The 24,552-nt window shown below is 40.3% G+C and overlaps 2 protein-coding genes across 3 annotated transcripts; both read right to left on the reverse strand.

Annotated features, from left to right (window-relative positions):
• Positions 1–4,149: 4,149 nt before the first annotated feature.
• Positions 4,150–11,476, reverse strand: xkr5b (XK related 5b). The gene is made up of 13 exons (XM_034529322.1): positions 11,368–11,476; positions 10,096–10,185; positions 9,734–9,839; positions 9,335–9,501; positions 8,574–8,707; positions 8,356–8,434; positions 7,916–8,085; positions 7,416–7,527; positions 6,871–7,038; positions 6,581–6,771; positions 6,220–6,303; positions 5,796–5,976; positions 4,150–4,874 (listed from the first exon to the last, which is right to left on the reverse strand). The coding sequence occupies exons 1-13, from the start codon at positions 11,474–11,476 to the stop codon at positions 4,150–4,152; spliced, it is 2,316 nt and encodes a 771-aa protein (XP_034385213.1).
• A 2,236-nt stretch (positions 11,477–13,712) lies between these two features.
• On the reverse strand, positions 13,713–22,620 carry eva1a (eva-1 homolog A (C. elegans)). Of its 2 annotated transcripts, none has more exons than XM_034529315.1 (4): positions 22,081–22,620; positions 16,831–17,003; positions 15,780–16,136; positions 13,713–14,670 (listed from the first exon to the last, which is right to left on the reverse strand). In XM_034529315.1, the coding sequence occupies exons 2-4, from the start codon at positions 16,931–16,933 to the stop codon at positions 14,558–14,560; spliced, it is 573 nt and encodes a 190-aa protein (XP_034385206.1). In that variant the 5' UTR covers positions 16,934–17,003; positions 22,081–22,620; the 3' UTR covers positions 13,713–14,557. The 2 variants fall into 2 exon arrangements, with proteins under 2 accessions (XP_034385206.1, XP_034385207.1); XM_034529316.1 differs by lacking the exon at positions 22,081–22,620 and having other exon boundaries at positions 14,558–14,670; positions 15,780–15,929; positions 16,026–16,136; positions 16,831–16,879.
• Positions 22,621–24,552: the final 1,932 nt, after the last annotated feature.

Here is a 24,552-nt window from a genome sequence, read left to right on the forward strand (position 1 = left end):
GCTAGCACTGTCGCCTCACAGCAAGAGGGCCGCGGGTTCGATTCCCGGTCGGAGCGGTCCTTCTGTGTGGAGTTTGCATGTTCTCCCCGTGGCAGCGTGGGTTCTCTCCGGGCTCTCCGGCTTCCTCCCACAGTCCAAAGACATGCTGCAGGTTAATTGATCTCTAAATGTCCCATAGGTGTGAATGTGAGAGTGAATGGTTGTATGTCCCTACATGTGCCCTCGATGGACTGGCGACCTGTCCAGGGTGTCCCCTGCCTTCGCCCTATGTCAGCTGGGATAGGCTCCAGCGCCCCGCGACCCTAATGAGGATAAGCGGTATTGAAAATGGATGGATATATATATATATATATATATATATATATATATATATATATATATATATATATATATATATATATATATATATATATATATATATTATTTATCAATAAATCTATATTATTTATCAATAAATCTGCTCCACTTGGAGTCAAAGTTATATTTTTGCATTATTATTAGTGTTATTACACAGTTATACACATTGGTATATGTTGTGATAATACCAAAAACAATTGGAAATTGTAGATTTAGCTCCAATTGATGAACCATCTCAAAATGTAAATGAAAGTGTCTCAGAATATCATTTGGTTACCATGTGTGCTCCGCCTGGATCTTTTCATGAAAAACAGTGTAGAATGGTCATACTTGGTCCTATCTTCTTTAAATTTGAGGCATGTGTTTATTGATAGTGCAGTTACATGCCTATACTATACTATACTATATATACTATATTACCTGTACAGATACAGACACAGGCAGCTATTTATACTAAAATATACTTTTTTTTATTTTAGGCGGACGAAAATCTTACATTTTTACTGACTTCAAAGGCCCACTGCTCTGTTTCTGTATGACCTGAAGGATTTCTGACACTTTCGCAATACACCTCAGGGTGTTGTCTTTCTGGAAAGACCTCATTGATGCATAAAGTCAGATTGGTGAACTAGCCATTCTACTGTGAATGTACTCAATGTACAATGTATTAATTACTGTCTGATTTACACTGTTATTATGCATTTCCACTTGTCTAAAGCTCACAACAAAGTTAAAAGATCACTGACTGTAAATTAATTCAGGATGATCAATACAATACAACACACCACTCTCTGATCATGACTAATGATTTTTATTTTGTCACATCAATAGCACAGTATTAGCTCACTTTTGCCAACCACAGTTGCTCTGTGGAAATCCTTGTAGAGACAAGGTGATGCATGTTGATAAATGGAGGCCGTCCACTGACGATACACTCAATCAGCAAAGAAATTTCTGTGAAACTTCCGCACAAAACCTTGAATACTGCACCGTGGCTGTTCACACATTTCATAACAGTAAATGTGAACAGATAAAGAAGAGAAAAGCACCAAATGAGACAAATTAGAAACACAATCTGTATGAAGATTATCATACACATCAGGAACACAAAGCAAAGCATATTGGTTTAATGTAAAGCAACACACACCTACTACAAGCATGGCAGCTGAAACTGTCTCTACAAGGCAAAGCGCTGATTCATGATAATCAAGCCAAGGCATCGTCTGCAGTCTAAAGCTTGTGCGTAGATATTTTTTAATCAGTGCACTAATATACATCTCATTAGCTGGCTAATTGCTTTTGCATTGACATACATTCTAGCATGTGTGTTTACTATTGTAATGTGCGTGTGCGTGTGTGTGTGTGTGTGTGTGTGTGTGCATGCGTGCGTGTGTGCATGTGTAGTTACAGTGAGTTTTCTTTCTCTGAAGGAATAGATACAATTCTCTGGATGAACGAGTAACATGCAGTGACTCTTGACTTTATCTATCAGCAGGTATGTGGATAACAGTTTGACACAGTTTGACAGAGCATGTTTTTCTCAAAGTGCTGCACATGTTTTATCACCAAACATTTAACTTGCCGTTTCAGATATAGACCATACTTTATAATTATATTTCTTTAGAAAGAAAGAAAGTTAAATAACATAGCAAAGACAAATATAGATGGAAGACTGGTATTGTTAATTATATGATTACGATCAGAGTTCACTGAATGAAATAAATAATATTCATATCATTTCATAATACTGGCATTGGCATAGTAGCACATTATAGCTAGGATTTACCTTTATGCAATATTTAGATTATGGTTTCCCACCTTCTGGTAGCTACATTATAAAACATGTGTTATAGTTAAACAAAAGAGTTTTCAGTAATAAAGTTCTCACTGAGAAATAAAAAGATAATAAAATCACTTTTGTCACTTGGATATTCAGTTTTTCTGAGGTAGGAGGTTCAACTAAAGAATAGGTGGAAGGAGAGAAGTATATATGTGAGTATGGCAGGCTGTACACGAGAGTACCAAAGACATTTAGAGTTATTAACTATTCATTTAATATTATGTCCAAATTAGATTTCAACCTTTATGTTGACTGAGATGGATTGTCTGAAGAACTTGATATTACCTTTTTTTAAAAAGCAGCTGGGTTCAGGCATCATTTCTGCACAATTGATGACATTGTGTTTCACAAGTGCTTGTTTAAATTGGCCAAATAATGCTAAATGATCATTATTAGAGTAGCAGAGAGGAATGCCAAATTTAACAATGACTTTTGAGAAAACAAATATAGATCACAACAAGCCCATAAATGTAATGCTTAGTCAGAAAAAACACTGCAGGACAACTTCCATACCAGCACATAAAGGTCTGTTGCAGCAACTCACATCAACGGTACACAGAACTGCTGCTGCTGCAGTTCATTAGCTTCTATCAGACATTGTATTGTATCATTTGTACACTTCATCAATTAAAAAAGAAGAAACTAAATTTGATGGTGTTCAACGTTACCTCCTCTCTGTTAGAGACAAGACCACACTCAGTTATGTCCTGCACACTTTCTCTGTTTGCTGTATTACATCTTCAAATTATGAGTTTAATTTGGTCTCTTACATGCAAATTATTGGAAAGGGCCAAATGGGGTAATTGTCTAAAATAATGAAAAGACTGTTACTAATTCAGAGGTCATAGTTATAAGTTATAACAAACATATAACATATACGTTTTGATGTCAAATATTATTAAAATAGACAATAAAACAATAGAAACGTCATCTGATCTCCCTTGACGTATTCTCATGTTGTAGTCTACAGATTATCATGCTACACCTTAGCTGCACCCTTTCTGCTGTAAAGTGCCCACTGACATTGGTTGTAGTTACAATTATCAAAAGAAAGCAGAGAATATAATTTATAAAATGATAATGCCTCCAATCTTTGCTTCTTGTCATTTGCTTATGTGATAGTTTCTTGAAAATAGCTAATATCAACTAACATATTTGACTATTTTACAGATTGTAAAAAGGAGCTCTGTTTCTTTGTATGTGCCAGTAATGTAATGTGATGTGAAAACTGGAGGGGATATTCAACATTATCTCAAGGTTTTGTAAAATAATCAATGCATGCTTGTATTTGTATTATTTATATATTTCATAACAAATTATTGGTTTCATTGTGTTAGACTGGCATGATCGAGTGGCGTTACAAGAGAGTGTGTTAGGTGTTTGTAAACTGGTCAAAACCCGGTTCATTTGGACAATTCTTCGCCTTGATTCACATGATTGTTAACGCTAAATATTGTTATCTATAGTGTATTGTGTTTTTTTTCATCAAATGGTTATAAAGAACTGAAAAAATCCCCCCGTCCAGAATTTAGACTCCTCGATTCCCCTGGTACTGTATGTACATGTTTGTCACTCCTAACTCCTTTGGTGGCCTCGGCAGGAAGCAGAAGATCACGTGCCTCACCTGATGCACACAAATGTGCCAGATGCTTTTGTTTCGTACAGCAAGGTCAGAAATTATTAAGGTCTGAGCTAATGTCACTCCAGTGGTTAGCAAGTGTGCTACCTATGCTTCCTAAACTTCTGCTAATTTAACCCTTGTATAAGCATGTCAGGGAAAATCCCCCAAAAATATTTACATTGTGTTTCCTTCTATTACTGATTCAAATTAACTGAGCTGAAAATACATATTATTTCCCCACCAAGCCATCATTAAATGTAACCTTAACCACTAAACTAAAAAAGACATCACTACCCACCCAGTTGTTCTTCCCCTTTACCCCCCATCCTCCTTATACCATCCTCTCCCTACTGCCCACAAACTGGACCATCTGTTTGCGAGCGTGGGAGAGGACTGGAGTGAGTGGAATGATTGGAGTACCGGGTGTGGTAGCACCAGGAGTAGAAGCACCAAGAGCAGAAGCACCAGGAGTTGAAGCACTAGGAGTTCCAGGCGTTGATGCACCAGGAGTTCCAGGCGTTGACGCACCAGGAGTTGAATCAGCAGCGGTTGAAGCTCCAGGCGTAGAAGCAGCAGAGGTCGACGCACCAGGGGTCCCACCTGGAGTGGGGCCTGGTGTTGTACCAGGAGTGGCAGGGATGATAACAACAGGGGAGGGACCTGGACTTTCTGCCCTAGCTCGAGGCTCCAGGAGTGGGGTGGATGTGATAAAACGAGCCTCTCTGATCCGGTAGGGACTTCTGTAGGTGGACATTGGTGACAACTCAGAGCCCCAGCCAAGATAGCTCCCCCTGGAGGGAGACTGTGCATCCGTGCTGAAGTAAAGTGTAGTACTGGACTCTGCAGGGAGTGAGGGTTTTTTCTCCGGGGAACCAATCAGGAGAGGGGACCGCCGTTCAGGTGACCATCCAGGAGTCTGGATGTCCAGGGAAACTACGGAGGACGAAGCTCCGGTCAGGGATGCGGCGTTGCTATCGATGTGGTGGAGGCTGCTATGTTGCAGTGGAGATGAAGGAGTTGGTGAACCGTAAGCAGCACTCTGAAACTCATCATCACCTTTGAAAATGAAATGAAAAGGTAAAGTGTGTTTAAATCAGAACACGTCTTCTCTAGGTAATACCATCCTTGAGACTACAAATTATGTGTATTACAACACTTAAGGGGAAAAAATACATTTGCTTGAATGCTTACCAATAATCTACACTGAGTTTTCTTTAGCAAAGATTGAATATAACAACGTCTATGCCACTTAAACTTAACATTTCATAGTTAAGATTAAAAGATTAGGTCAAGTAGTAATGGTATGTTCAGTGTGTGTGTGTGTGTGTGTGTGCACTCAGTGACCAGAAAGTGCATATTTGTATATGTGTCACTACATAAACACCTTTGTGTAACAGTAACACCTTTTGCACACTTACTTTTCATTTGAATAAATGCCTCAAATTACTAAACTTAAAGCGGCTACAATCAAGATTTCTATATTAACAATCGTTGCAACTACCTGCACAGCATTAAACAGCAGACAGCCGCCGTCAAAGACTAGATGATAACCATAGTGGAGCATTTATGGAAGTGAATATTGGACTTATATTCTTTAAATGAATGCCAGTGTTGCTCCATATATGCTGTATTTGTAAATAAGTAAATGTTTACCAACAATTTTAAAGTGTGATTCATACAGACAGTATGAAGATGTTGTGCTTTCTGGGTATTCAAACAAAGCCAAGTCAAAGGTCAACAATAAATGAAGCATGTCATCAAAATGTCCACTTCAAGTTCTCAAGTTTATAGATAAAAGTGGGAGATGGTGTGTGGCTCAGGTCATAATAAATATACTGCTCTCTGGTCTGCAATACAGCAGTCAGCATTTAAGGACACACAGGTTGTGGTATTAACATCTTAACAAACCATTTCCATGCTCACTGAATGTCATGAGTGTGTGAACCAGCAGGATTCAGTGTTTATCAGGAATCCAACCTTTTTCTGAAGGTGGGGCGCTGGACATTTCTTCTGCACTCTCTTCCAGAATGACCTCCTGGATTGGGATGATCTCTGGAAAACATCTAAAATCCTGGATTGTTGTGGGTGGAGCTTTTCTAACTGGTCTGGCTACGACACTGGAGGGAGCTGGCTTTGGTGGCTGGACCACCTCTCTCACCTGGGAACGAGACAGACAGCTGAGCCTCAGACTGCAGACGGACAAACTGAAACGTAAGTGATCATAATAGTGTCTTTTTTTAAAATAGTCTAATGGCAAAAAGTTTTTGATTGGAGAAACATTTGCCAAAATATGTCCAGTCTATGTGTTACTTTTAGCTCATCTGTCTCCATTTTTTAACTCCTACACATTGTGGCTTCAAGTATACATCTACTGTAGTCCTACTTCATATAAAGATCTTGCCTGTGGAGCCTGGGTCACCTGTGGTGGAGCTGGCTGAGGAGCTGGTTGTGAGATCTGGGGAACCTGCGGCTGAATAAGTGGACCCTGACAAATCCCAGCACAAATAAGAATAAGAAACCCTATTAAATGCATATGTCAACATTACACTTTAAGCTGCATGCAAGGAACGACAGGTTTAGGAAGCAGACATTCAATCTCTCCTCTGAAACTTAAAGAAAAGCATCTTTTACTATACTTACTACTATATTCTATACACACTAAACTACTTAACTATACTTTTTTTAAAGATCAAGTTGCAGGAAGCTTTACTACTAAAACCAATAGTTCTTCTAAGACATTCAACAACAAGAATGCAACAAACCCGAAAAACACGAGGTTCATCAGGGGAGTGAACTTCTTCAGGCAGACCCATCAGTCCGGCGAGTCCCCCCTCGCCATACGACGACCAGATGTTTGTTACATCCCCCGTCTTCATGGCCAAGCGAATCAGCAGCCAGTGGTGATGTTTCCATCCCTCCCATTGGATAGGGAGATCCATGAGGGTCCCACCTCCTGATTAGATGAACAACCGTAGTCTTTATGATAAATAGAAAGAGAGACGGACAAACAGATAGACCGATAGAGAGATAGACAGACAGATCTTCAACAAACCAGACAGCGTTGCGTGGCGATGGAAAGTGGGTGTAACTTTCTCCTCCAGGGACAGTGTCGATCCACGCTCTGTGCAAGCACCACCTATCCCCCTGTGGCGAATACTCTGAAAAATCTCAAAGGACTTCGGGTGGAGGAAACGATAGTACAGCACCAACGCTATCACTCCTAGATAGAGAGAGAGAGAAAAGTAAATAGAAATGGAGATATGCAAGAGTGTGTAAAAGTTATTAGAACTCAAAAGAAAACAATAGGTGTTTAGCCATTTAGCATTGGAGGGGCTTATTACAGTTCTGCCACAGATACCGGATTATTTTATTTTTTTTGGTCAGAGCATTTTAATTATTCATCAGGTTTATTATAATTTTAACAAACATAACAAAACATGTTTCTTAAAAACATTACTAACTATAGCTTTAACATCAGCATGTTAGCATCTTCAGTGTGAGCATGTTAGCATTCCCACATTAGCATTTAGCTCAAAGCGAGCCTTGCAGAGCTGCTAGCATGTCTGTCGACTCTTATGCAGTGTAGTTGTGTCTCACCAATGAGGAAGCTAGAGAAGACTGCAGCTGGGATTCCCACAGTGTCCCAGGACACCATTGTAAACAACCACGAGGAGGCCAGAAGAAGAAAAGCGTTTTCTAAGAACATGGCCTGAAGAATGAACAGAAATAGAGGAAGGTGGTTACATTTTTCCACATTAAATTGAACTTTTACATTTTGTAGTTTTTTATTCAACGTATGAGATTACTTAGATTGCATTATCCGCATGTCAGCAAGCCATTTGTTGAACACCTTTATGCAATACATGTTTTCAGCGCTTGGATTGGCCCAGAAATTAACTCATGGCTGTAATGTGACAGTATATGTCATAGTTATATATCATAATTTGTTGTTTTATCCAATACAAGTTGAAATGTTGTGTGAACAGACCACGCACACCCACGCACATATATGGATGCGCATATATGCATGCATGCATGCACGCACGCACACACACACACACACACTCACACACACACACACACACACACACACTTACCAGGTAGAACCCAGCCATGCGGTATCTGGATGGACCATACTTCACATTGAGGAAAAAGAAGATGTGAATGGCTCCCAGAACGAAATTGAAGAGTCTCCATCGACTAGTAGAACGTATGATGTCGGTCTGCTGTGACACCATCCAGAAAGTTGTACCCAGCCAGTGTACACCTGACACACGCACACACACGCACACACACACACACACACACACACACACACATACACACACACACACACAAACCAATTAAATATTCAACTATCAATATATAGACACACTAATACAGGCAACCTGAGCAGATGAGGAGAAGGAGGGTGCCCTCACAAAGACTCACCCAACAATAGTTAAATGTCTTGCTGAAAAAAACATACACCACTCACATCCTTCACAGTTAAAAAAATAGGAGCTTGAGGTTGAAGACTAGGTGCTACCAGACTTACCAATGACTCCCAGGATCCACTGTTTGAAGATACGTGTGAAAAGCATGAGAACAGCAAATCGCGATCCCAACATACTGACCTGCAGACAGAGAAAATATGCCTGTCACACAAACAAAGCCAAACATGTTCTTATAAATATGCCACCCATTAAATTGAGACTGTTACATTGATGGTGTATGTGCATATTGGCTGTTTAAAGGTAGTGTAAGTATGCCCACCCTCCACAGAAGTCGACAGAGAATGGCAGCGGGGGTCATTTGTAGGTGTCCTGGTCTGATGAGCAAACAGGCTCTGGCGTAGAGGACCAAGGCCCAGGACAGGGATAACAAACACACCACAAAACACACGGAGGCTGGAAGGCAGAGGAGGAAAAAGGCGGAGAGGTGAAGAAATGTGAATACTTTGATACATCGTAATGCTATACTGTACATTAGATGAATGTCTGCTGCACACAAACACTGGAAATAGACAGTACCCTGACAAATGTAAGTGCAGTATTCACTCTGTTTCAGCTCTGTTTTGGTCTCTATCAACTTCTGAGGGAAAAATATGGCACTAGGATTATCGTCTAAGTTTATCTGGTGTGTGAGGACCACCAAGGGTCACTATTCAAGCTATAAGAGTGAACAGTTAGCTAAAACTCTTTACGAACTCTGTGAAGTTGAGGGGAGCCGCAGGTTTAGGTTCTCTGTACGTTCTCGCTACTACGAGCAACCCCTTTCACATTGTGTTCACTTTGTTATTTTAATAATAACAATATAAATTATATCTGCTTTAAATTAATGTTGTTATCATTATGTTATGCAGGTCTCTCATGGAGTTGTCTGCAACTATGGTCTATTGGGCCAAAGTTTACTGCACATCTGTTTTGAGTGTCCCTTAAATTAAAATATAGAAACAGACTGTACATGCTTTCACTACAATACACACAACAATATACCTGCTATTTCAGACCTTAGCAACCTTGCACACTCGGTACCTGGAGATTTGATTCCTATATCAGTGCAGATGAGCACATAGGTCTGCAGCAGTGTCTGAGGGAGGGTGACCACCAAGGCCTCAAACAGACGTAAGGCAGATGCATCAGCCTGCTGCATGATCTCACAGTACACATGCACGTCTGGCAGACACATGCACTCCCACAACCTGTGGAGGTGGCCAGAGATGGATGAGGGAGAAAGAAACAGAGAGAAAAAGGAAATTCCCCCATACCCATCAGTCTATACATCATTATTAGCATAACCATCCAAATCAAACAGTCACATGTTCAGTTTGTCTGAATATCACTCTGAACTGTCCTTGTTCAATGAGTTTTCAAGTTAGCACCATTATTGTTCATTCACACACACACACACACAGATGCACAATGTTGGGCCACCTTTTGAAGATACCCAGGTGCAGTATGTGTGTCCAGGTGAGAGACTTCCTGCGGATGCGTCCATCTGAGAGGTACCACAGATAGCTGAGCCACTGAGGACCCCAACCTTTGGAAAATAGAATGAAACAAATATAGATCAAATATATATCTGTCATCAATTCATTCATCCAACCATCTATCTATCACCAACCATCCATTCATTATGCCAAACTGTCGATCACAATCAATGATATAACATATCGGTAAACTGAATATAACATTTCTTGTTATTCAATCTGTCTCTGTAATTGAGGAATCCCACTAACATATTTATATTGTAAACATATATTGACATGCTGTTGTTGTTGTTGTTGTTGTCTCACCTGGCAGCAGGAACAGTGCAGTGAAGCCAGAGAGATGGGCATAGCAGTAATTGTGACCCACCCACAGATAGTACACAAAGCAATAGATCACTGGGGAAAGAGGGGAGGAAACATACACGTATACACAGAGAAATGCTTAGATGTACTGATCACAAAGTGCATATTTGGACAAACCTCACCTGCACACAAAATTAAATTGCAGGACCATAGAACAGATGAGATTCATTAACTCTTATCTCATCTCTTACTGTATTATTGAAACGTGTTATTATTACACTCGTAAATAACAAACTGGCAGTATTTTGTATAACGCTGCTTTTGTTGCAGTGCTCAGCATGTACAGTATGTGTTTACAGCAGCACAACAACATTTCATCAGTCTGTCAGATCATAGAGCTTTTTGTATTTTGTGAGTGTTGACTCGTTTTCATACAACATTTAACCTGTATCCCATCGAAGATATATTTACAAGAGAGTGCTGTATCCGAGCCCCTCTGCTCCCCTCGTACAGACTCCTCTCCACATCACACTGGCCTGGCTGAGCTCTGCAGCTTTGACTCCCTCAAAACATGTAATCTGAACCGTTTTAGATGCCAAACAGGAGGGCTGTCCGGGCAGACAAGGCCCCATCATGGTGTACGCCCATCCCCTCGTCCATTCACCTCCAAAAAATAAAAGGGCGCTGAAATATGACAACATGGCCCCGCTTTTTTTTATTTAGGAGAGTTCTAGAAGCTGAAAAGGCACAGCCATATAAAATATTAACTCTGGAAAACTCTGGCATGAGTCTGCAGTTTTGCTGCATAGGCTACATGCAGCATATAAAAAGAGGAGAGAGGCGCACTGGAGCTGACTGCAGACTCTGGCTCCATTATTCATATACAATAAGAGACAGCTGCTAAAGTGAAAAAAACGTCCAACTTTGTATGTTGCATTATTCTCGTCTGGGTTTTACAATAAATAGACCAATGATCTGCCTTATCTACAATGTGAGAGCATCTCTCTCCGCCGTAGCCCTCACACGATACATCATTACATTGTGGGCAAAAAGGCACGCACACACATGCACGCGCACGCCAGTAAAGTCAAATAAAACACATCACGGTCACGCACGCATGCCACCAAAATACAATGAACCAGCACACTGTAAATGAGAGTGCACTAGGTTGTAGTAATTATGCGCAGGGCGTGTACGTGTGTGCGTGTGTGTGTGTGTGTGTGTGTGCGCGTGTGTGCTATGAGCGGGCGCGTGTATGTCCCAGGTAAGACTCACGCGCCGTCCTCTCTGCAACGATGAGAAATGCGGTAAAGGCGAAGACGCAAACTTGGCAGCACGGCATGCACGCGCCTGCCTGGCTGGGGGTCGCAGAGTAGTCTCTCATAGCTGATTGAGAACCTGGACTCTCAGCTTTACGATGATAACAGTGTGTCAGTCTGTTGAAGGTTGGTATTATTCGGGAGTGTCCAGCTGCAGCAGCCTGCTCCCTCTGCTCCGTGTCCCCGTCCCAACGTCACGCCCGTCCCGTTAAAGAGATAGCACTGGCAGTGGAGGGAGGACAGAGCCAGACCAGTACCTGACAGACGTGAGGTCTATTTTGGTTAAATTAATTCAACATTATCTCCGTGGTCATATTTAGACACACTTAGACTCACGCTACAGTGTTGTTTGTATTTAGTGTTTTATTACAGTACTCATCCGGGCTATATTTGAACTTTTACCTGTAGGAGAACAGAATGGGCCAAAATATGACTTAACTCACGTAATTAAAGTAATAGAAAATATATTTGATTAAGATGCTCAAAAGTATGAATTTGAGAGACTTAAACTCAAATTAAGGACCCAAAATAAAACTCCATATTAGACATGTTGCATTAAAGTAATCTTTGCTTTTTCATGAATCTAAATCAATTTGTCTACAATCACAACACTCATTTTATTTAGTCGACCATGATGATGTTGAACGCTGAGCTGAAGTCCACAAACAGGACACTTGCATATGTTCCTGGGGAGTCGAGGGGACTGCACCATGTGCTGCAACACCTCGACTCCCCATGCAGGGACATATGCAAGGGTCCTGTTTGTGGACTTCAGCTCAGTGTTCAACACCATCATCCCAGAGGGGTCTAAACTCTCAGCTCAGCATGCCAGCCTCCACCTGTCAGTGGATCACTAACTTCCTGACAGCAGGTGAGGCAGGGAAAAAACACATCCAGCACCCGGACTATCAGCACTGGCGCCCCCTAGGGATGTGTGCTCTCCCCATTGCTCTTCTCCCTCTATACCAACGACTGCACCTCTGTTAAACTCCTGAAGTTCGCAGACGACACAACGGTCATCGGCCTCATGATGAGTCTGCGTACAGACGGGAGGTTGAACGGCTGGTCAGAACAACCTGGAGCTGAACAGGCCCAACACTGTGGAGATGACAGTGGACTTTAGGAGGAGTCCCCCAACACTAGGTCAGGAAGCGGGCTGGAAAGATCGCTGCAGACCCTTCACACCCTGGACACAAGCTGTTCCAACTCCTCCCCTCTAGTAGGCGCTACAGAGCACTGTACGCCACAACCACCAGACACAGGAACAGCTTCTTTCCACTGGCCGTGACTCTGAACACTTAATCAGACACATCCATCTGCACTCCTTGCACTATCACCACTTTCTGCACTACATCCCCAATTCATTGTCACTGTTGTTGTTTTTATATTGTACATACACGTTGCTACACTGTTGTCTTTAATGTATTTTATCCTGTTATTTGTAAATTAAATATGTATGTACGACGAGAGCGTACATGTAAATTCTATGTATGTGCACACATACATGGCCAATAAAGCTGATTCTGATTCTGATTGTTAACATTATTGGGCAGGAGGCCCATTTCTGCAGAACTGTGTTGAACTACGTAAAACCCTGAAGATTAGTGATCAAATTGTTCATAGATTAAAAAATAAAGAAACAGTGCTGAGCTTTCAGTTATTCTTGATGAGGATTATTTAATGACTACAATGTGGATAATGGCGGTGCATATCATAATTTATTTTGGTTTAATTAATGACAGTCAGTAGAGCCATATTCATTATATCATATATGCTACTGATTCTCCACAAATATTAATACGACTTGACACGATTGTTTTTATTTTGTATTTACTTATTAATAAATTAATCTTACTTCTAATTATCTGATTGGAAGTTGTCTTTTTGTCTTTTTTTTTTGAACACTAGGGGGAGTCTGACTCCAATAATTGATAATTCTCACAGAATATAATTCTCACAGAATATAAATGATAGAGTTAACACGGGTGAGAATTAACCCAGACTCAGCTTACCTTGTGTCACACAAACACAAATGGTCACGTCCGTGTGTGGAAAAGTGAGCATGATAACTGTGACTGGTTGGTAAGGGCATCTGCATTGTGTTGACCTTCACTACACACCTTGTTATTTCCTCAGGTTATAATTGGTAACATTAAATATTAATTTCAATACTGTCAACATGATCATTCCCCGGACATATTGTCTCTTCTGGATTCCCACCATAGTCCATAATATCTCCTAACAGCGGATGACACACATGTACAACATTCCCAAAGACGTTTAAAAACTGTTGAAGAAATACGAGCCACAATATTTCATTTTAATACAGGACTTTACTTTATGTACAGGCAACCGCTTCCTTAAATTCCTGGAGTTAAAAGTTTAAAAAAATTTTCAGCTCACTGCAGAAGCCAAAGAAAGAGGCAGTATGACCCACTCCGACATGATGACCTGCTGTCCTGTGGCCTTGTGCAACCACACCTACCTGATAAGCCTCCACCCGACATGCAACTAACAGACGTTTCAGATTATACCTTGCATATTTTAGTGTCCTTCCTTTAAGTATTCTTTCTATCTGGGGATGCAGAATTACAGCAGTAAAAGCACCAGTATGTGTAAATGTATCTTGGCATGAGCAACATCTCTCACCATTTCATTCTCCAGTATCTTCTATTGTCTTTAAAGGTGCTCAATTAAAAAATTCAGAGCATTAAATTCCTCATCCTTTTATGTCCAGAATTCTCAAAAGCACCTGTTAAAAATGTGAAAAGTTATAAAATCCCCAACAAAAGCAGTTCCACATTGCAGTGCGTGCTCTGAAGGTCCGCTGTGTCTCTATAGGCTTACTTGTTAGTTTTTTCCTTCTTCCAAACACAGTGTCAACCTGTATTTGAGGACTGAGCCATCACAACTCATATGATTTCCTTGTTGTTTACCGAATGGAGGGACTGCTCCTGGCAGTACTGCCACTAATAGTTTGATCTGTAAGAGTCTCTTTGGTCCAGTGCAGACAGCGTTCCCGATCTGATGATTTGTTCATTTTATCCTTGTTTTTTTTTCTCCATTTGTTTACTTTTCACCTTTTATCCATCAGCTCACCTGTCTATCTTCTCGTCCCTCTGACTATCTGCCTGTTTGATTATCCGTCAGTAATATCTGTTGAGGCTTTGAGTGACTGTACTGATGTCGGGTTGTCCGTTCATCCAGATCTCTCTGAGAATCCGTTCCCGCTCCTCCAGCCTCTGGGCCCGGTCCAGCTCTGACGACACACACACACACACACACACACACACACACACACACACACACACACACACACACACACACACACACACACACACACACACACACACACACACACACACACACACACACACACACACACACTTGCCCGATTAAAGCACGTCCATACACTTTCCATTCACATAACCATCAAATTTCACATCATTGTTTAAAAGATTCTATTTTGAGAGTATGTGTGACATCAGTGAGGTATACAGTCTGTAAGTGAGTGTGTATAAATGTGCATTGGCACATTATAATGTAAAATTCCAAATACTGAAAGGAAAACTCATTCTTTAAAACTTCCTCTTCCAATGCATCAATTCAATCTTTTAAATACCCGTATAAAACATTTTCATGCAAAGATTTAAAACTGTTATATTTGCTTCATGTCACAGTTGTAACTGTTCTGCAATGTAATCCATTTTAAACAAAATATCACGACAATACCTGAGGTCATAGTCAACTATCTCTCAAATGTATGCAGTCAATGTGGACATTGATTACAATTGGCCAGTGGTGGAGGAACTATTAAGATTTTTAAATAGTGAATTACAAGTAAATATCATTAGGCAGCTGAAAGGTACTATCTGAGAATCATATGAGATGATAATTATAAAAGATTTGTTACTGTGTAAGCACAATTTGAATGTTTAGCTGGTCGAAGTGGTGCTATAAAATCTTGATGGTCAAAGTAACTGTATCGGTCAATCAAATATAGTGGAAAACAGTACAATATACAATGTAGAGCTGTAGAAGCATACAATAGTATAAAATAGAAATACTAAAGTAAAAGGACCTTAAAATTGTAGTTATGTATCGTAGTTCAGTTAATATAGTTTCTTTCAATCACTGCATTTGTCGTTCATTAAATGCATTTAGTCATGAAATATTGTGCTGCCAAACATTTTTAAAGACTGTGTGGATCCTCCATGTTAACATTTTTTAAATGTAATGTATCCCTCGTGCTTCTTGTGCACTCCACAAGATAAAATGACTGACAGGTATTAATGTTAGGAAATTAATTATCTCAATTTGAGGCCTCTTCATATACCATGTTTGTGTGTGTGTGTGTGTAGGAGGTACCCTCAGCTGACGTGAACATGGTGGCGTGCAGCAGAGCTCTCTCAAAGCGTCTGCGTCTCCGTGACGACAGGTCGGACGTGTCATCCCAGTCCTCTGATTCGCTGTCCCCAGCAGGCCTCGTCCCTCCAGTGGCAACAACAGCCATGTTGTCTGGATTACTGTCAACGGGCTGATGGAGGGGACAGCTGGGATGGCGATGTTGATGATGCTTGTTCCTGTGGCGATGGTTAGGGTGCTTATTATTGCCATAGTGACAGTCTGCTCGACAGTGTATCTGGAAGACGATGGCGCAGAGGGTGAAAAAAAGGCCAACGCAGACTCCGCCCAAAAACACCAAGGCTGTCCTCTCGGGTTGGTCTAAGAGAAAAAGAAGAAAAAAACATGAAAGATTGTCTCTCTTGCACATCCATGTTGTTTCAGACTGCCATCACTCCCCTGTTCACTCCTCTCACTTGTTCACTCCTCTCCCCTGCCCCTGTTCACTCCTCTCCCCTGTTCACTCGTCTCCACTCGTCTCACCTGTTCACTCCTCTCCCCTGTTCACTCGTCTCCACTCGTCTCACCTGTTCACTCCTCTCCCCTGTTCACTCGTCTCCACTCGTCTCACCTGTTCACTCCTCTCCCCTGTTCACTCGTCTCCACTCGTCTCCCCTGTTCACTCGTCTCACCTGTTCACTCCTCTCACCGGTTCACTCCTCTCACCTGTTCACTCGCCTCCCCTGTTCACTCCTCTCCCCTGTTCACTCGTCTCCCCTGTTCACTCCTCTCCCCTGTTCACTCCTCTCCCCTGTTCACCAATCTCACCTGTTCACTTGTTTCTCCTGTTCATCCCCCTCACCTGTTCACTCCTCTCCCCTGTTCACTCCTCTCCCCTGTTCACTCGTCTCCCCTATTCACTCCTCTCCCCTGTTCATCCTTCTCACCTGTTCACTCCTCTCCCCTGTTCACTCCTCTCCCTTGTTCACTCCTCTCCCCTGTTCACTCCTCTCCCCTGTTCACTCCTTTCTCCTGTTCACTCCTCTGTCATAGCAATGTGGCTGATTGGACCTACCTGCAATGAAGGTGTAAGCTGCCAGTATGTTGCTAAGCAATGCCATCTCCTGGGAGACCACCTTCACCTCCATATTTGGGGCTCCTGACGTGGGAGCGCTCATGATTTCACAGCCAGTTGAGCTTATTCTATTCTCCTGCAGAGGTCAGTGGAGTTCATGCTTGGAGACTCTGCTACATCGTATGAGGGGTGGAGGAGAGAAGACAGAAGTAAGAAATTATAGAGGGTTAAAAACAAGAAGAAAGAGAGAGCGAAGGACAGATTACAAATCATCCCTTTTCTTAAATTGAATCAATAGTAAATACATGCAGAGCCCAAACACCAGACTAGAACTTCCCCATATACTCTCAGTTACATCTTCAGTCTATGTATCCAGAACTGAAACGTGTCCCATGTCAAGAGAAGATAATAATATATAGTACTTTGGAAACTGGGACACCGTATACCTTAATCTATACATTGTTTCTCACTTTCCCAGTGTTTCCAACATGTCTGCAGGGTTTAGGCGAAAAGGCAACCGATAAACTAAGGAGCTTTTCCCCCTCAGTCAATTTTGAGATCGCACACACACAGAAAGTAATACGGTACACAAACACAAATTCAGTTGCATTCAGCATGCATTCAATTGGTAATAACATTGCTCTTCATAACATTGCACCTTGAATGTTTAACTTGTATTTGCTCTGCAGAGGATTGTGTGTCAGAATAGCCATACAAGCATGCAGGAGGACATCCAGATATTTGTGACATACTGTATTTAACAGGCTATGTATTGGGAACATACTAAATCCTTTTCTGTCATACGTAATAATATGGTAGTACGGGTAGGAAAGCACAGCTACTATGACCATAAGGTCATTATGTAAGTTATTGAAACTTTTTATTTATTGTGCTGTATATGTGTACTGTTCATTTTATCGGTCTACCTTTGTTTTGTTTTGTTAATATTTGTTACATGTTTAAAATAAATGTATCTAATCCAATCTAAAACCTAGTTGTAAACTTTTTTCTCCTGCGACAGACAATATGTAGTTCTTGCATTCGACTTGATTCCCAGTGTGCTTGGCTATACAGGTGTAACTACATCATTATACACTGTGTCGTTAAACACCATCAGAAGTGCCTTCACATTCATTAACTTGTGTTACTCAAGTAAAGGTAAAATAGTTAATGACCAGTCTGTCTCTAGGGAGAACCACTAGGTGTCAACAAACAGCCGTCAGCCAACTTTCTCTTTGTATGTTGGAAATAGAATCAGATCAAGATGTCGCTGACCTTGCTGGTGGACATAAACACACTCGGCTTCGACTACAATTTGTTTTTCATGGTATGGGCGGACTCCAGCACATTAAGTTCAAATAAAATAGTCTCTGTGCTGAAATGGTTGATGATTTCAGTTGTAACCGCTGTGTTTACATTAATACATTTTGCTTTGGGGGATTTCATCTGTATGAAAAGGGCTTCAACACAATTCGTAAATACATCATCCAAACTATCAAGATACATATGTTATCCTTCTTGTCCATCTCTCATTCAGACGTATTGAGCTGAAGATGAGGCCTGGAGTTGATTTGCTAACACTCGCCGTGGGCCTTGATGTGCGTGTTTCAGCGACTGATGTTTAAAACATCAGTCGGTCCCACATTTATTGCCCACACTAGTCTGCAACAGCCAGGTTAAATGTAGAGTAGAGATAGAGACAAATAGTTCCATACAGTATTGTGTCTAGACAAGTAGCCCCACACCCAGACTGGAACTCCCCCATGCACACTCAGAATTACACCGTCAGTGTGTGTTAGTTATTGTTATCTCTGATACAAAATTAATCTTTAGTATCTTTAGAATCTTTCTAGACCACATGTCCAGACTCTCTGATGGTAGAGTGAGATCAGGAGAGATGTCAGAGGGGAACAAAGAAGAAGATCCTTCATCCTCTGACAGGAGAGGAAGATTGGGAGGGAAACAAGGCGAGCCGGGAAAGAGAGGCGACTCCACAGTGTCTGCTTGTCTTTCTTAACTTCTTTCTAACCTCATCTGCCCAAGTTGAGAGCTCCACAGTATATGATCGGATTTTTCTTCTTATAGAGCGCTTCCATGAACGTTGCTTTATGCTTCACTCTTCACAAGAGTTTCAATATTTCAAATACAAACATTTCCAACCCCTCTGCAAAAAAAAATCTTAACACTTGAATTCTGCAATATTTGAAAATATGAGTGACATTTTAAATCTGTGAAGCGCGCTTGATGCATAACACTATAATTACTCAGATTATCTGGGAAGCCCCTCTGCAAGACTGAAATTCTTCTCTAACATTTTGTAATGTTTTTGTATCTCTTCTCCCAAATGAAATGAAGCTCTGTAGATGTGAGCATTAATCTTGTTATGAAAATACAAACGCAGAGTGCAGCAGGGTTAAAATGACAGACATTGGTTTTCTCTTTTGTCGGGATTATTTTTCATTTCATGAACCTGTTGTGATTTTGCCAGCTGACAGCTTTAAACACATCTCATTACACATACGTGGGATGTTGATGAGGGATTTTTCTCCATTAAACATTTTATTAATGATTGCAAATGGGCCTAATCACTCAATGAAGACAGACAAATCTAAAACTGAGCAGAAGTATAAAGAAGCCGAAATATGCTGTCATGAAGTTTAAACTCGAACAAATAAAAAATGTATGATGCTCTCAGAGAAGTTCAAAATGACCTAATTTTTGAAGATGTTTTCTGCTGTAAAAACTCTGGAGCAGAAGGTGCAGTACTCTTGGCCTGTTAATGAAAACTGAGATCCCACTGAAGAACACGCAACATGCATTTATGTCTCATCCCCACATGCTCATTAGCATAAAAACAGACCCCGGGCCTGTAATTATTTTTAAAAACTAACAAAACAGTCTAAAAGCAATGCATCAACACAGCAATTGGAAGAGGAAACAACACGTCAACAGATCGCATGACTTTGCAATGAAACCTAACACAACCAAACACACAACAACCTCCAAGCAGTTCTAAAGCCACGGACTGTCAGGGCCATTTTGTGATGTTATGTGTAAATGCTGCAGGATGTGACTGCCCCTCTCTCTCCTGTTTTTACTCTCTCGTCCTATCGTCTGGATCCGTCAATGTAGGTTACTGTTTTTTACAGCAGAAAGCATGCCATCATAAGTCATTTATAATTTGGTATATTATCAGCATGCTTTTTCATTAAGCATTTAATGAAACCCGCTTTGTTTAAAACAAAAACAAAAAAAGGAACTGGTACGAACAAGTACGAGTAGAGAAATGTTGAACAGAAGAACATTCTGTGTCCCAACAGGTAAGTGTTGTGAAAACTGATGCTCTAAGGCAGCTGAACATCCCAGTTACGTAAAGACATTAGTATGAGACACTTGGCCTGCAGCCAGCTCATGACAGCCACAGGAGCTGTTTACTCTGATAATATGACAATACGCATGGAAAGATTTATGGTTTATGACGAGATAGTTAGAAAGTGAGATTTTAAGATGGATACCACTGTTGTGTCTGTACAGTAAACAAGAAGCTACCACCAGCAGCCACTTAGCTTAGCTTAGCATAGAGACTGGAAACAGCTAGCCTGGCTCTGTCCAAAGGAACCAAAATACAACCCCTCTGAAGCTCAATAATCAACATGCTACTTCTTAATCTGTACTAGAACTGAAGTGTAAAAAATTAAATGTGCCGGTTTAGGAGGTTTACGTGCTGCTAACCTACCAACTGGTCATGGTCAAGATATAGTCAGGCCCATAACACTGAATGGTTATTAAGTACACGGCTGGTTTTGCACAGTTTAAAAAAACAAGTTTCATTCAGCTGCCAATTTATGAGGTCAATAAACTAAAACTAATGCAGTCTAATATAAATCTCTAACAGTTCTGCAATAAATCATTAGGTTATAATATTTGGTTTGTATTTGACCTGTTTTAGAGAGATAGTGATTCCACTTCATGATCCTTTTAGAGGATGTAGTTTGTGTTTTGCAGACTTATATTAGACTGCATTAACTATATAGGTGTACTAAACTTACTGTGTAACAAGTTAATATTTGGGCTTTAAAGGAGTTAGTGGGTGGAGTTTGGTTCCTTTAAACAGAGCTAAGCTAGAATAAACTACTGAATGCATCAGGTTTATTATTCAGTAATATAAACTACTGAATGCATCAGGTTTATTATTCAGTAAAATAAACTACTGAATGCATCAGGTTTATTATTCAGTAAAATAAACTACTGAATGCATCAGGTTTATTATTCAGTAGAATAAACTACTGAATGCATCCGGTTTATTATTCAGTAATATAAACTACTGAATGCATCCGGTTTATTATTCAGTAATATAAACTACTGAATGCATCAGGTTTATTATTCAGTAATATAAACTACTGAATGCATCAGGTTTATTATTCAGTAGAATAAACTACTGAATGCATCCGGTTTATTATTCAGTAATATAAACTACTGAATGCATCAGGTTTATTATTCAGTAAAATAAACTACTGAATGCATCAGGTTTAATGCATCATGGCAGTTCACAGTAAAAAAAAAAAGATCTTGAAAAGGTCTTTTCCTTCCTCCTATTTTTCTTCCTCGTCACTTTTCCTCTATGTCTCTGTGCAGTCTGGCAACATTCTTATATGGCACAAGAGCTCTTTGTTTTCTCCATATAGTCAAGAAGACTGTATATTCTTAAACCTGCTCCAGCTGAGCACTCACTGCACACCAGCACACACACACACACACGTGCACACACACACGTGCACACACACACGCACACACACACACACACACACACACACACACACACACACACACACACACACACAGACATTCCTCACACACATCGTCCACGTGCGCTCATCACACATTAAGCGTATTTCTCCCTGTGAGTGTAATGCTAATGCAATGTGACACTGGCCTTTCCCTCCGCAGCTGCACCGTTACTATCTAACATGACCTGCAGAGAGAGTAGAGAAAGCGACAGAGAGAAACAGCATGTACTCAGAATTAGAATATTAAACAAGATAAAGAGAGAGAGAGAACTAGAGCAGGAGAAAGTAAAGATAGACCAGGGAGGGAGAAAAGGCAATGTGTGGAGAAAAAGAAAGTAATTCACTCCCTACAACATATTACCCTTGACGTCAACATCGACAAAGACAATAATATCAGCAGCGGCAGCAACATGTGCAATTCTCACCTCACACACATGCAAACACACTGTTTATTTACACTTACATGTCATTAACGCTAAGATCCCATCTGCCGTCCATCCTCTCCTCTCCTCTCCTCCACTCCACTCGTCTCCTCTTCTTCCCCTCTTTTCCCTCTTATCTGCTCTGGTCCTCTCCTTTCCCTGCTCTGTACTCCTCTCCTCTCTGCTCTCTCCTCCCCTTTTCTCTCCTCTCCTATTATCTATTCTCTGCTCTTTGCCTTTCCCCCAAAGAAGGAAAACACACTAACAGTATAATTATATGAATAAATCTTGTGCGTCCTCCTCGAGTTGTCAGATAGGCCATGCCCTCCTCTCCAATTCACTTTCTTTAGTTGATACAAATAAAAAACGTCAGTCGTCATCGCTCAGTTCTCCTTTCTCAGGCAGCAGGAGGGATGTTGCTCCAACTGTTTTGCAGAGTTGAGTTTTCTGATATTCCATTTGAGTTTTCCTGGTTATTTTCCAGAAAGGGAGACAGAGGTCAGGTCCTCAGGGCAGAAATGTGACATGAAAGAGTCCGACAAGTCGGCCAAATCCCTCTTTCCTCTCTCTCCTAAATGTCTGGATGCCTTTCTCTCTCTCTCTCTCTCACTGACGCATGCACACATGCACGTGCATGCACACATGCACGCACGCACACACGCACACACACACACACACACGCATATAGTTGTAAATGCAAAATCGCTCTTTCTTTCATGCAGTGCCCTCAACAGCAGGAGGAGAGAGAAACGAGTGAAGGAAGGAGAGAGGGAGGGACAGAGTGACATAATGCCTCAAGAGAAATCACATGTGAAATTTAGATTTTGAAATCTGAAATTAAATACAAGTTTCACGTGTAATGCTGAAAAACCACATGTACCTATTATGTAAATGTCCCATTATGTGAAATATTTGATAATTCCATGTGTCTATACCATGTGAATATATCAATGTATCACATATAAACTGTTTAAGATGTGATAAACATGAAGTTACATGTTATTTAAATAGCATTTTTCAAAACCAGTGTTGAAAATTGCTTTAAACACAACAAATATAAAAAACAAAGAAAGAGGAATAAAATCAACAAAATTACAAAAAATAGTGAAACATAAGATTACAAATAAAAATGTGCAGTGTTTATGCATTTGTATGAATAGACAGAGGTGACTAGCTGTGTTTAGGAATTCAACTTCTCAATGCATGTTCACACACTTAGCCGCCTGCTGCTTCTGCTGTTGTTTGTGTTGGACATTATAATAGTGCGTGTGGTGTGTGGGTGTGTGTGTGTGTCTGTGTGTGTGTGTGTGTGTGTGTGTGTGTGTGGGCTTGACTGCATTTTAGGGAAGCATTGGAATGATGTTTCAGAGCTAAATCAACAATTTTCTAAAAATAACTTTAAACATTTATGAAATTTTTATCAGCCTACCTGTCATCTTGGCAGGTTATTTTCGCAACAGGAAAAGCCTGAAAGCTTTTATCCAAGTTATCCAGTTATCGAAGCAATAGCTCTCAACAAGAAAAAGACCAACAGCTTAGTTGTTATGTTGTTCTGCTCTTTTTAACACAATGAAAGCAACTGGATGAACGATTACTGTGTTTTGACTGAATCAACAAAACACATGCGTCTGTAAAGGTCAATGATCTGTTTACACAATATGTAATATTACTCTAAAGCATTGTGATAATGGGTGTGCTTTTGTCAATCTGAAATCTCAGCACATTTTTTCTCATTTCTCTCAACAGACTACATAATTACTGCAGAGAGAACATTACAAGACATAGCAGTAACTCCTTCATGGTTATTAAAGTCTTTATTATGCCCAGAAGACAAAGGTGGAAAACAGACATCTTTCTTTTCTGACCTCTACACTGTTAGAGATTAACTGCACCACAATATAAGATACATAATAATACAATATCAATATTATATGATTTATATTATATAATAAGATATATTATTAATAAGAAATAGTCAAATGTCATCTGCAAATAGTCTTCAGAATCAACCCCAAGATCTTCCCTCCTCATCCTACTCATTTCCATATTTCTCTTCACCATCATCATCTGCACTAGTTCTATTCTTTGTCTCAACCATATTGTTGGTCTTTCTGATATATTGATGTCAAACAAGAGGAGTCTGAAAATATTGCAAACATTTCTAAAATCCAATGCAAGGCCACCACTAAATTAAAGTGAACTGAAATTCATAGGATTTCTTCTAAATACAAAAAGAGTCCATCCCTCTCTCATACCTTTAAGAAAATTATAATAAAAAGGAAAGTGAGGATTTAAAGAAAAAAACACGTGTTAAGCAAAAGAAAAAACACGTACAACTCAAAATATCCTTTGAGGCAATGTGATTAGAAAACCAAATCATTCCTCATTGGCACCACCCCATAATAATAATCGAGTCATCTCCATCTTTACTTATAAATACAAATAAACAGATCTAAATCCGGTTCTACATACCAAAAAACATGCACCACTTACCAATCAATAATGCATCCATT

The sequence above is a fragment of the Cyclopterus lumpus genome, chromosome 3 (assembly GCF_009769545.1).
Source record: "Cyclopterus lumpus isolate fCycLum1 chromosome 3, fCycLum1.pri, whole genome shotgun sequence".
Lineage (NCBI taxonomy): Eukaryota > Metazoa > Chordata > Actinopteri > Perciformes > Cyclopteridae > Cyclopterus > Cyclopterus lumpus.

Bases quoted from the DNA above. Each gene is read 5' to 3' on its own strand.
- xkr5b (XM_034529322.1), bottom strand. From the start codon at position 11,476: ATGAGAGACTACTCTGCGACCCCCAGCCAGGCAGGCGCGTGCATGCCG. The intron at 10,186-11,367 runs GTGAGTCTTACC...CTCTTTCCCCAG, and splicing joins CGTTGCAGAGAGGACGGCGC to TGATCTATTGCTTTGTGTAC. The intron at 7,039-7,415 runs GTGAGACACAAC...CTCTCTATCTAG, and splicing joins CTTCTCTAGCTTCCTCATTG to GAGTGATAGCGTTGGTGCTG.
- eva1a (XM_034529315.1), bottom strand. From the start codon at position 16,933: ATGAGCGCTCCCACGTCAGGAGCCCCAAATATGGAGGTGAAGGTGGTC. The intron at 16,137-16,830 runs GTAGGTCCAATC...TTTTTCTCTTAG, and splicing joins AGCTTACACCTTCATTGCAG to ACCAACCCGAGAGGACAGCC. The intron at 14,671-15,779 runs GTACCTCCTACA...GTGTGTCGTCAG, and splicing joins CATGTTCACGTCAGCTGAGG to AGCTGGACCGGGCCCAGAGG.